The 12,553-nt window shown below is 45.0% G+C and overlaps 1 protein-coding gene across 29 annotated transcripts in view; it reads left to right on the top strand.

Moving 5' to 3' along the window:
- Positions 1-12,553, top strand: part of Cadps (calcium dependent secretion activator) — a 431,715-nt gene that overhangs the window by 248,260 nt on the left and 170,902 nt on the right. For all 29 annotated transcript variants that reach the window (XM_076931554.1, XM_076931557.1, XM_076931556.1 and 26 more), the window contains exons 7-8: positions 7,266-7,377; positions 11,771-11,910. In XM_076931554.1, coding sequence (XP_076787669.1) covers positions 7,266-7,377; positions 11,771-11,910 — 252 coding nt within the window. The remainder of the gene's footprint in view (positions 1-7,265; positions 7,378-11,770; positions 11,911-12,553) is intronic.

The following is a 12,553-nucleotide window of genomic DNA, read 5'->3' as shown; positions in this document are numbered from 1 at the left end:
TGATCCTCATGCTTACCCAGCTGACACTGAGTCCCAGAGCCTGACCTTCCTGCACACTCCAAGTCCTGCAAAGAGCTCCACGAGGAATGCAGGATGGTAGATTAGCTCAACATGGGCTGAGCTATCCTGGCAAGTGTACATTTAGAGTTCATCTTGCGGGTGTGCTAGGTGAGCACACCTTTACGTTACTGATGAGAATAAACATGGTTCCATTGATGAACAGGCAACTCCACCCCTTATAACAGGGCTTGGCTTTTCTGTAAGGTCCAAGAAGACGTAATGCAGGTTCATGGGCCATGTGATCTGAGTCGTAGCTACTTAACTATTGTACATCCAGCAGCCTTGGACATCTTGTAGTGAATAAGCATAGGCACTTGCTAATAAAACTGCTGTTATGCTTCAAAACTTGAATTTCAATGGAGTCCTCGTGTATCTCAAAATAGCATTCTTACTTCATTGTTTTCCATCATTTACAAATGCGAAAACTGGGCTTGGTAAGACCACCAGCTGGGGACGTATGAGGACCAGAGTTGGATCCAGGTAAAAAGCTGGGCATGTCTCCTGACCACATATACCTGTAATAAGTTCCTCCAATGTGAGAAGGGGGTGGAGATGGAAGACAGCTGGAGCTTCATCTTCCTCTAGCCATCACACATGTACACACAGGTATGCATACACACATATGCATACATAGAAGACTTCATGAAAATGTAAACACCATTTTTGGCTTATGAGCTATATGCACATAAGCAAGTAGACAGCTGAAACTGACCCTCAGCCATGGCTTAGCAATCTTTGTCCTACATCCCTCAAGTGAAGGCTTTGTGCAGTCTGCATGCACACGGTTGACTTAAACACAGTGTGTGCAATAGTTCTCCCCTGCAAATCCCTCCACTAACCTGCTGGGGTCAGTACTGCTCTTTGTATTATTATTTTTTAATTTATCATACACATAAATAGAAGTACTTTGCTTATATCCTTCAACCATACCAACTTGTTTTATACATATATTTATATCATATCTACATATTATAGATGTATCATATATGTATATATGTAACAGCTCCTGTAAATATATGCATGCTATATTGTATTTTCTCCCTTAGCCTCTCTCTTTTTTATTAATTATTCCATTCGTTTACATCTCAAATTATCTCCCACCTCCTGGTTATCCCTCAACAAACACCCCATTCTACATCTGCCCTCTCCCCCATCCCCTTTGCCTCTATGAGAGTGCTCCCCACCCACCCATCCTCCTCCACTCCACACTCCAGCATCCTCCTACACTAGAGCATCAAATCCCCACAGAACCAAGGGCCTCCCCTCCCACCTTAGCTTCTCTTGTTCCCTTTCCATCTTTCGGATTCTTACCTCTCCTCCCATCTTCTACTTTTTCCTCTCTCTCTCTCTCTCTCTCTCTCTCTCTCTCTCTCTCTCTCTCTCACATACACACACACACACACAAAATCACACACACACATGCATGCATACCATACACATACACACAGGTATACAATTATGCGTATGAGAAAAATATGGTATTCACCTTTATGACTTTGGATAATATTACTTTACATGATAATTTTAGTTCTATCCATTTTCCTCCAAGTGACATTATTTTATTCTTTTTTATGGCTGACCTAGAAATCCACTAGGTATATAGGTATTTTCTTTATTTTGCTAACAGGCACCTAGGCTGGTTCCACACCTTGGATACTCTGAACATTACAGTAGTAAACACGGATATGTGAAAATCTCTGCATTAAGGACTGGGGTCCGTCCTTCAGGTTTATACCCAGCTATGCCACACTGGCCACATGATGTTTGTTTGGAGAAAGCCCAACATTGGTTTCTCTAGGGTCTATACTGACTTATATTCTAAGCAACAGTGTACAGTTGTCCTCTATCCCCCAATCCTCGGTGACTGCTGTTCTTTGCTGATGCTGATACCCTTCTGACTGTGGTAAAATGGAATCTTAATCACATCTGCATCTGGGCTCTCCTCAAGGAGAATGTGGCAACCTAGGGAACTGGTGCTAGAACTAGCAGCTCCTGATGTGATTTGACTGAGATGGATACTTAGAAATCACTTCCCAAAGAAGGATTGATCAGGCACTGACTCTAAGCTGTGGAGCTTAGGAATTACTCAACTTGGTTGTCCTTCAAGTTAGACTCTTGCACTTCCTTACAAAAGGACTTAAGTAGGTGCCCCACCACACATATTTGGAGGTACAACTACAAGTGATGACTTTTCTATAGTCTTTATTATGTGCTGGTGGCACTTTCTAACCTTGTTGTTTCTGGCATCCACGTCCCTTCCAGCCCTTAGCTTTGTGAGGCAACCATTGTTTGACCTAACAAGCATCCATGCCTGGCTCCCCAGAGAGCTGTCACATGCTCTGCTCTGCATGCTGCCTGAAACCATAGGCAGAGTCACTGTGCTCCAAAACACTGTCATCTCCTACAGGAGATGAAGACCCAGGTGAAGGAGGTTACTACAGGTTACTTCCTGTCTCATCTCCACAGCCCTTGAACCTACAACGTGATGGTTCCAAGCCCATTGCCCCTCCCTTTCTAGTTAATAATCAAGAATTTATTTGTAGTAGTTCACTTACTACTGTTCTTGGTGCAGGCAGTAGGATCCACCGGAAATGTCACTTGTCCCCTAACACTGCAGTGTGTGGAGAGGAAGACAGTTACACAGAAGTACCTGTCAGAATATGGGGCCTTACTGCAATAGGAGTGCCTGAGAGATAGAGGCCTCTGGGTTCAATATTGTGAATTTGAGATCAAAAACCCAAGAGTTTAAATCACCTATTGGAAGTGGCCTGAGATCCTGGTCCAGTTACATAACCTCCTCAAGTGTAACTTTCTCCGTCTATAAAATTGTGATGCAACTGCAACTGGGGTGAGCTGTCAGGAGGCTTAAATGGGCTAATTCATACAAAGTACTAAGCAAAAGGTTTTGGCAAACATAAGTCCTTTGGAATTTCTGGCTTTATCTTTTTTTTCTCTAACTGAACAGGTGACTAATAGTGTCATTAGTGATAGAATCACAGAAAAAGGACACCTTACCCATTGGATTTTATCTACCTTGTGTGCAGATGGAAGTCAATCGGTTAACCTTCCCAACCTTGGCTTGATAAATACTATCAGCCTCTGGTCTTTCCAAATAACACTGCGGTGGTGTTTCCATTCTGGGAAGCTTTTAGAAGGAGGTTTTCATCTAGCAGCTACAGTCAATTGCGCAGCAGGAGAAAAGGGGGCAGAGAAAACACAACAAAGAGAAATAGATTCGTTTATTGATGCCTGGTCCATCAAAACACAAAAGTTCAGGATGCATCTCCATCTGCTAATTTCTACATGTGTCAAATGTAGCACTGTAGAGAAGTACATTAAACATGTGCAATAAATCCGAAGCTGCAGCTCAGGAAGGTGAGTCACTTTAGTCAGTGAAGGCTACTGCTGGCTCTCGCCTATCAAGAAGGTTTAATTCTCAGACCCTTCCTACACCTCTGTCCTGCAAGGGCAGGGGTACGGAAATGTCTACTCTTTGTTGTTTTTTCAGCTCGGGTGAGAACTGGCTCTTTTATCATGATTGGTATTGAGGCTGCTCCATGCGAGGCACAATATCTATTTAGAAGCACTACGAGTTGTATTTGTATATTATTTTTTAAAAGCCTGTTAGCTATTCTGTGAAGTGTCTACTCTTTTGAACCCATAGTTACAGTGGAGGAAACTAAGTCACTTCAAGGTGACTCAGAATCCCAGGAGTCTTGAAATGGAGCTTCCCCAGAGTTGCAGGCATAATTGATTAAAATACCCAAGAGTGTATGCAATAGAACAGAGGGAGGAAGGGACATAGCCGTGTGTGATTAGACTGCCATTTGCTTCCTGTTGGTGTCATGGAATGCATTGCAGAATCCTTGTGCTTCAGTTTCCTCCTCTGTAACTACAGGTTTATAAGTGTAGACATTCCATACAGTAACTAACAGGTTTTTAAAAGAGATAATATGTAAATACAACTCATAATGCTTCTAAAATAGGTACCATGACTAGCATGGGACTGTCTGGGTACCAATTATGATAAAGGAGCCAGTTCTTTCCAGAGCTGCAAAAAGGCAAAGAGTAGACATTTGCATAACTTTTTTCCTCCACAAGATAGAGGTGTAGGAAGAGTCTGAGAATTAAGCATCCTTGATAGGAAGAAGGCTGTAGTAGCCTTCACTGAACCAAATCCTTCCTTCCGGTAGCATAGAAGGTTCCTGTCAACAGCCTGGGATAGCCTACACTCACTGTACAGCCATCTGCCACTCCAGGGAGATTCACTCAGTGCTGGCTTCAGAAGCCTGGGGCAGTGCAGATACAGAGGCCTTTGGCTCAGGAAGGGCTCATTTCACTTTAGTCTTTTCCTGTGGCCATCTTGCAGTTCGTGGTGGATTTTGTCTGTGAAGGTACTTGTGTAATGAAGTCCCCAGAGGGAATGGAGGAGAGGAAGTACTGAGGAAAAGAAAAATCCCTGATGTTTTCACACCATTTTAAATATGTTTATGTATATGTGTCTGTGAGTCTGTATAAATGTGTGCCTATGCATGTCTGTGTGTCTATGTGTGTATGTGTCTATGTGTGTGCCTATGTGTCCATGTGTTTCTGTCTGTGTATGTCTCTCTCTGTCGGGGTGTGTGTGTGTGTGTGTGTGTGTGTGTGTGTGTGTATGAGAGAGAGAGAGAGAGAGAGAGAGAGAGAGAGAGAGGAAGAAGGAGGAGGAGGAGGAGGAAGAGGAAGAAGAGGAGGAAGAGGGAGGGAGAGTGACTTCTTCCTGAAGATCATGTAGCTTGTCTTGATTAGAATAGAATCTCTTATTTTGCCTGCTTCACTGGACCAGGTTACTATTTTTAAAGTCTGAGAGATAAATTGGGGTTCATCTGTGACCTGACTACTTGGTGTGAGCCAAAATTCCCAGTAGGAAAGCAGTCGACTCTAATGGCTTGAATTCCATCCAGTTATTCAGCTTCTGGACCTCTGAAGGTCATGTGGCCCCTCAGTTGGAGTCATTTTACAGACCAATGAGCAAGACATCCTTGGGGATCTTTCAAGAGTCTAGACAAGCCAAGTGGCTTTCTACTAAACAGCCCAGGATATTCCTAAGGCCCACGCAGGCCCAGCTGGGGAGTTGGTACAGGCCTGATATCCAGCTCTTGGTAAGGCTAAAGCAGGAAAGGCTTCTCCAGGCCAAAGGCCTCTTTGTCCACAAATGAATTCACTGTCAGACAGAGAAAATTAGTGGGAAATCTGTGTCAAAATTAAAAGTAAAGAGACAATTTGGGATCTAGTTCAATGGTAAAATATTCACTCAGCATATGTGAGACCCTGGTTTAAGCCCCAGTCCAGAAAAGACCAAGAAGAGGAGGAGGGGATGGAGACAAGAGGAGGAGGGACAGTCTTTAGGCAGGGCATCCTTGGGTAGCAGCAGTGGTCAGCTCAGAGTCAGTCTCTGCTAAACAACACATTTGTGGTACACTTACTTACATGCAGACAAATAACTCGTACACATGAAAAAATATATAAATCTTTTTAAAGAATATTCATAAAACAATAATGGCCAATAGGTCATAGCCGCAATGTCCTTCGTAAAGTAAGAACGATGCCCTCGGTTTACACTCAACTCCAGATGTAGAATAGTTGCTGTCTTTAAATGGCATGCCTGAGGAGTAGCTATCACAGACCTTGAGAATGTTCACCACTATACATAAGTGATAGAGGTGTTTCCTGATGAAGAAACATCTCCCCTCTAGGTCTTTATTCCTAGGAAATAATCAGAGGCAAATTCTTTAAGTACCCACTATCCAACTTGGTTGCTATAATAGACTAATAGTTACATAAGCTTCAATGTATTTAAACAATGTAACACTATAGTCATTAAAATAAGATTTTAACAAATACCTGACAGTATGGGAAATTGGTTACATAATGCAAAAACAATCTGTAGATGAAAGATGTTGTCTGTACTATTTCCTGGCCCTGTAAAAGAACATATATTTGATAATATTTATTCCTTCACAAATATTTATTCTGTGCCTCCTATGTCTGAAGAACCATGCTAAGTTGTAAAGGCTGCGATATAAATGAACAGCAGGGCCCCTGTGCTCACAGAGCTGAAAGAAGGAAAGACAAGTCTCAAAGAAGCAGGGCTGAGTCAGTTACCCTCACATTGCTGTGGGGTGGAATGCTTGCTGTACTGAAGACAGGTTGATACCTGGGCCCAGCTTAGACTGTGAGACAGAAGGCATGCTTTCCCTGAAGGTGACATTTGGGCCAATCACTGAAAAGGCGTGAAGAAAGTAACATTGCCACCAGAGAAAACCGGGCAAGCCAGAGGTAGCAAAAGTAGAAGGCCCATGAAAGGAGCAGGTGAGAGGGATGGCCCAGGGAAGGGCCAGGGCTATGCCTTGGAACACTGCTTGAAGTGCCGTTGAAGGGTAAGGCAGTGCATTTGACGACAGGTCCACAAGGTACTCTATTTGCAGCTACATAAATAATGGAGGGGGGTGGTGCGTGGTCTCTGAGTATGATGACAGGTGAGAAAAAAAAAAAAACAAACAAAAAAACAAACAAACAAAAAAAAAAAAAAAACCACAACTGAGAGGCCACTCCCCAGTGCAAGCCATGTCCTTCGCTCTACCCACATTCTGGGTAATCCAGATTCTCTCCTGAGGCTGAGAGTTGGCTACCGAAACCGTAAGCAGTGAAGAGCACCGCCATATTTCTGGCCTTCCATCTTGCAGATCTTCTTGGTGGCGGGGCACCACTCAGCCCTGTTTTCCACTTTTCCTGGAGAGTAGCTCCTATGTGTGACCCATGGCTGCCAAAGCCTCTCTGTAAGGCCAGGAGTTAGCCTAGTCTCACTTCCAAACTTCCAATGTCCACGAAGCAGGCATTCCAGGGCCGAGTTGAAAGGCTGGTGAATGTATGCTGCTGTTTGCTTAGAAGGGAGTGGCAGTGGGAAACTCTGGTTTCCTCTAGTGCTGACTGCAAGGCACTCTGGGAAGGCCCATGGCAGCTTCGAGAGCATCTGCCTCGTTTTTCATCTCACAAGTTAATCAACACTTTCTGTTGCTCCGGCAGCTTTGGGGGCACTAGGAGTGAGTGTGACAGTCTGTGCTGCCTTGGGTTAACCCTGCGTTTGCTCTTCCTGGGGAGACAAGGAAGAGCTACCCGTTGCTGAGGGGTGCAAGTCTACACTGACTCTAACACTCTCTCCACAGATGGGGCACTCAAGGCGACTTCTCCACAACCCACGCACTGCCAGCTGTTAAAGTAAAGCTATTCACAGAGAGCACTGGTGTCCTGGCCTTGGAAGACAAGGAACTCGGGCGGGTGAGTGCTCCCCATGGCAAGAGCTACATGACAGAACGCAGAACAGTATCTGTGGTGACTTCCCAAAATCATGAAGAAACAGCTCTGCATCTACTGAGGGGTCAACATTTGGGGCTACATGCTGGACTATGATCTGTTAGCTGTAAGACCTTGAGGCAGTCTCTCAGCCTCTCTGAGTCACAGAGACTCTTCTCTGTGATTTTTCAGAAGACAGGCTGGGGAGACTCCTCGGCCACACACTGGGGCATTATTTACAGCCAAGACGTGCAATGCAGCTGACTAGCTTAACACGAAATTCATTGGTATTAAACTACCTACCCTCCTGGAAGTATTCAAATCAACATAATGAGTTAAAAGAGGAACAAAAAGAAATTAATCCATGTTTTAATGAGGACATTCAGAATATAAATAATCGAAGTGTTCTGACTACCCCAATATGGAGAAAGAACATTATGTAAATGTCAGGTTGGAGACCTGCTGTTGGGTAGGTACTCTGGATAGCAGATCCACAAGCCTGGGTATCAGTGAACCAACCGACTGATCCATTAAACAACTCCAAATAAAGTACTAAAGTCATCCTTACTGCCCTAGAAACATACCCACAATGCTGTGCTCTAAGATGTCACACATAGTTGGGTGTAGACAGTTGACTGTGAACAGGTTGTTTCAGATATATATATATATATGAGATAACAGAGTCAGGCAGGCTACAGGGTGCTCCTGTCCAGAAGAGCTCTCCCTCCGTATGCAGTACTGAACCTACCCACCCCATCCATTCAGTTGTTGAGGCACAGAGAGCCCAGCAACCCCAATTACCAGCCCCTGGAAGGCCGACCTAAAGATGTCATTAGGCTCAGCCTTCAGGGACTTCATAAGTGTCCCCAAGGCACGGAGCCCATTAAAGTAACTTGTCAGAAAAGGAATGTGGACAGTTCACCAGTCATTTTCCCACTGCATTGCCCCTGTGGAGAAATAAATGAAGCAGGGCTCTGCTGAGGTGAAGGAGGCCTGGAGCTTGCTGCTTTCCACACAGATACTTGCATCTAGGTGCCTAAACACTAACTTTTCCCTCCTTCCTGCTTCAGGAACTCTCTTCTCCTTAGTGCAGGCCAACCTGGGCCTCTGCTGACTGGCCATGTTCTTTTGGGCTGGTGCCCTCTGCAGGAGGTAGCTCTGAAGGTAGCAACTGGGGGACATGGCAGCACCATCTTTTTCAAGTTCAGCCATTCAGTAGAACATACAGAGTGCTCTAAGAGCCAATTCTACCAAGCTGAGCAGACCTTCCTCCAGGGCCCTGGGGTTAGCTCTGTTCCTTCATCCAAATTTCATCTATTCATCTGTTTTATGTCTCATGTACATCAAATTTTAAAAATGAATGAATCTTTTAAAATATACTAGAAGAAGAGGAGGAGGAAGAGGAGGAGGAGGAGGAGGAGGAGGAAGAAGAAGAAGAAGAAGAAGAAGAAGAAGAAGAAGAAGAAGAAGAAGAAGAAGAAGAAGAAGAAGAAGAAGAAGAAGAAGGGAATTCCTTGAGGGTAGGGAGAGGTTGCCACCACCCAGGACTGCCCTCCCTCTTAGCTCCAGCCTCCACTATGTCTGTATGGGAGGGATTTACACACTTTCCCACAGTTTTAACTAAATGAATCCTATCTAAGTGGACAAAAGACTCAGATCATGGTATATATGATATATTCCTTCTCCTAATAGAACAGGCAGAGTGACAGGTCTGCTGGATTTGATTGTTACTGCTGCTCACAGAGTAAACTGAAGTAAACTCAGGCAGAAATCTTTAACCTGCAACATTACTGGGCACAGGCATAAAATCCAGGAGTTACAGCACAGTGTGTGAAGCGCTCTGCCTGAGTCCTGGGAGGACCGCACACAGCAAGGGATGGGTGGGGATGCCTTTCTCCGGAGATACAGGTAGGGAGAGGGAGCTACGCTCAGGCCAGAGATCGGCCTAGTAAAAAGCCAGGGCATGCGAGCCAGCCAGGCTGCCCCTGCACCCACATCAGGAGGAGAAGCCCTGATGGTGGCGGATGTGCGGCCTCCTGAGGGGGTGGTTTGTGGCTGCCAGCTCACATCCCCACATCAAAGCACAGCACATGTGGCTTCAGCTAAGAAAACAGAGTGCTCAGCCAGCAGCCTGGGATGCCCAGGTGAGATGACAGGCCACCCTGTGGCTCCCACACATCCCAAAAGGCCCTCCCAAGGTGCTGATGCACAGGAGGGGGAACTCTAGCCCATCTCGAACATGGCGGGCTGCAGGTGGAGACAGAAGAACCCCACCTATCCATCCACCCTGCAGAGGCTTCACTAGAGAGTGAATACAAGGGAACCCAGTAAAAGGCTTTGTGGAGTGGCCAGTGATGAAGTGGCCATCTGCATCTTGAATGGACACCATATTGCCAGTGGAAACTGCACCTGGGACCTATGTGGTCGAGGGCTGTTACTGAGCTCCCTGTGTACAGGGTGCTGCTTCTGCTCTGACATTACCAAGCAAGTAGGAGCAGAAGGAAGCCAAGGCCTTTCTTACCACTGGCCTGATCATGGTGTTCTTACCAGCCCTCCCTTTGCTGCTTGCCAGAATGTTCCTCCTGATCCTCTCTCCCACCAGTCTGACTCCGGGACACAGATGGATGGAGAGCTCCCTTCCCTGTCTCCAAACAAGGGCAAAGATGGAATTAGAATTGCAAAAATCCACGGGCAAAGACCAGTGAGATGGCTCAGCAGGCAAAGGCACTCGCCACCAAGCCTGAAAACCCGAGATCAATCCTCAGAATCCATGGAGTGGGAGGAGAGAACTGACTTCTGCACTTTTTCTCTGACCTATGTATGCACACACATACCCCCACACACATACACACACTAAACACACATACACACACTACACACACATACACACACTATACACACACACACACACTATATATATATATATATATATATATATATATATACACACCACACACACATACAATACACACACATACATACACTATACATACAGATACCACATACACACATATACAGACTATACACTCATACACACATACTACACACACACACACACTACACACACATACACACACACTGAACACACATACACACACTAAACACACACTACACACATTGGAGAACACACAGTCACATATTCACACACTCACGTAAATAAATAATAAGTAAATATAATTTTTTAAATGTTTCAAAGAATTCTCTAGATACCACTCTCAGAACTAGCTTGCAGATTTCATTAGCAAGCTGAGTCCTGACAAATAGCAAGGAAATGCTGGCCGTACCCTGGCCTAGTAGCATTGTGCCTTCAGCTCAAAGCTAGGTTTATGTCACAGGCAGAGAACAAGCTGTCAGTCAGAATGTCAGGCATGGGGTAATGGAGCCCTATAACTCTCCAGTACAGCATCTGTCCCTAAAGACAGCTGAGTAACACCAATGCTAGTGCCACAGTCACTGGAGCTGCTACCAGGAGGTCCTGCAGATTCCAAATCCCAGGTGCTCCATCCCTTATGTACATTGGCACTGTGTTCACAAGTCTTCTTGGAGTCTTTAAATCACCTGTAGGTTCCTCATACAGCAAGTAACAAACATAAAATTCTAGCGTGCTTTATTGGCCTATTTGATCAAAACTACTTTCCAGCAGTGGAGTGTGATGGATCCCTCAGTAGCCTCCTAGCTTTGCCCCCACCCTCCTAACCTTAAAGATTTAAGGCAGCATGGGGCCACAGAAAAGCATGTCTGATATGTTGCTAAGAGGCATTTTCAGAGTGGAGTTTGCTTGGAGCTTCTTCCGTCCAAAGCACAATGAGGAACTGGAAGAGAAAAATCCCAGACCAGGTGCTACTGACCCCTGACCCATGTGGACTCGATATAGACTCCTCTCCTGTCTAAGTCTCTCATTTCCCACTATTCTGTTCTCCCCAAGAATCCCACACACAGGCTTTGAGGTCTTTCTCTTCTTGTAATGTGAAAGTTGGAGAAAACGGAAAGAGAAGGTGTAGCCAGGAGCTGTCTATTATAAAAATACATGTCTTCTCGAGTAGCTGACATGGTTAATGAGAGATAGCAATGTTCTCTCTCTTAGGTTGCCCTACTAGTTCTGCATCTTAGGAAAATCAAAGTAGGACCATGACATCACTATGACATCACCCGGCTTGCCCCTACAAAGTTAGCCAGTGAGAGAAAGAAGGAAACCAGAGGTCATTTTGTCCTGTAGATGTGACTGTGTGATCTCAACCACCCACAGTTTGTAGAGGAGTCTCAACAATGGAACACGGGCTAGTGACTGAATGTCTTCACATAAATCTGTTGAATTCTAAAAAGCACGACTGTGTGCTGCTTCTGTCTTCTGACAAAAATGTATGCTTTGTCCTTACAGGTTATCCTCCATCCCACCCCAAACAGCCCCAAACAATCTGAGTGGCACAAAATGACAGTCTCCAAAAACTGCCCTGATCAAGACCTCAAAATCAAACTTGCTGTCCGAATGGATAAGCCTCAAAACATGAAGCACTCTGGGTAAGTGTTTCCTTCCCAATCTGAGATATGTGTACACTCATTTCTAGAGAAAACAATAGAACAGAAGAGAGGAACCTAACTCTGGGACAGATCACTTGCCTGGCATGTACAAGGCTCAGTTTTGGATCTCTAGAAGTGCAGAAATGAATTAAGCAAAACCCAAAAGGATTCAGAGAATTGTGTGGAAGGACCTGGGAGGTGCCTGCTAACAGCGATTAAAGAGCATGGTGATGGCAGTTCCCATAGGCTTCTTCAGCTACAGTCACTCCATCTCCATTTAAACCATCAAGAGAATAATTCTTTACTCCCTTTAAGCAGACTCCCCCCAAACAGTTAAAATCTGGACACAGCATGGTGGGCTTTGTGCTTGGAGAGGTCTTATGGGTTCTGTGTTCCTGCCAGAGATCTCCAGGAGTCCCCCCTCTCACTTGTGTGGACAGCCACCTTCATGAGGTTTAAGCAAGTGCCCAGATCAGGTCAAAAGTGATGTCAGGTTGACTGAAGTAATAACTCCCCAAAATGGAGTATGTACAGGCTTTATTCTGTGAAGGTTTGCAGGGGTGGCCAGTTGAATGGCTTCAGGCAAAGCAAAAAGAATAGGAAAATGTGGTTTCACTTTACAGAAGAAAGTATTGATTTTTTT

The sequence above is a fragment of the Arvicanthis niloticus genome, chromosome 3, assembly GCF_011762505.2.
Source record: "Arvicanthis niloticus isolate mArvNil1 chromosome 3, mArvNil1.pat.X, whole genome shotgun sequence".
NCBI classification, from domain to species: domain Eukaryota; kingdom Metazoa; phylum Chordata; class Mammalia; order Rodentia; family Muridae; genus Arvicanthis; species Arvicanthis niloticus.
The sequence above is the reverse complement of the archived record's forward strand: the minus strand, read 5'-3'. Positions and strand labels throughout refer to the sequence as shown.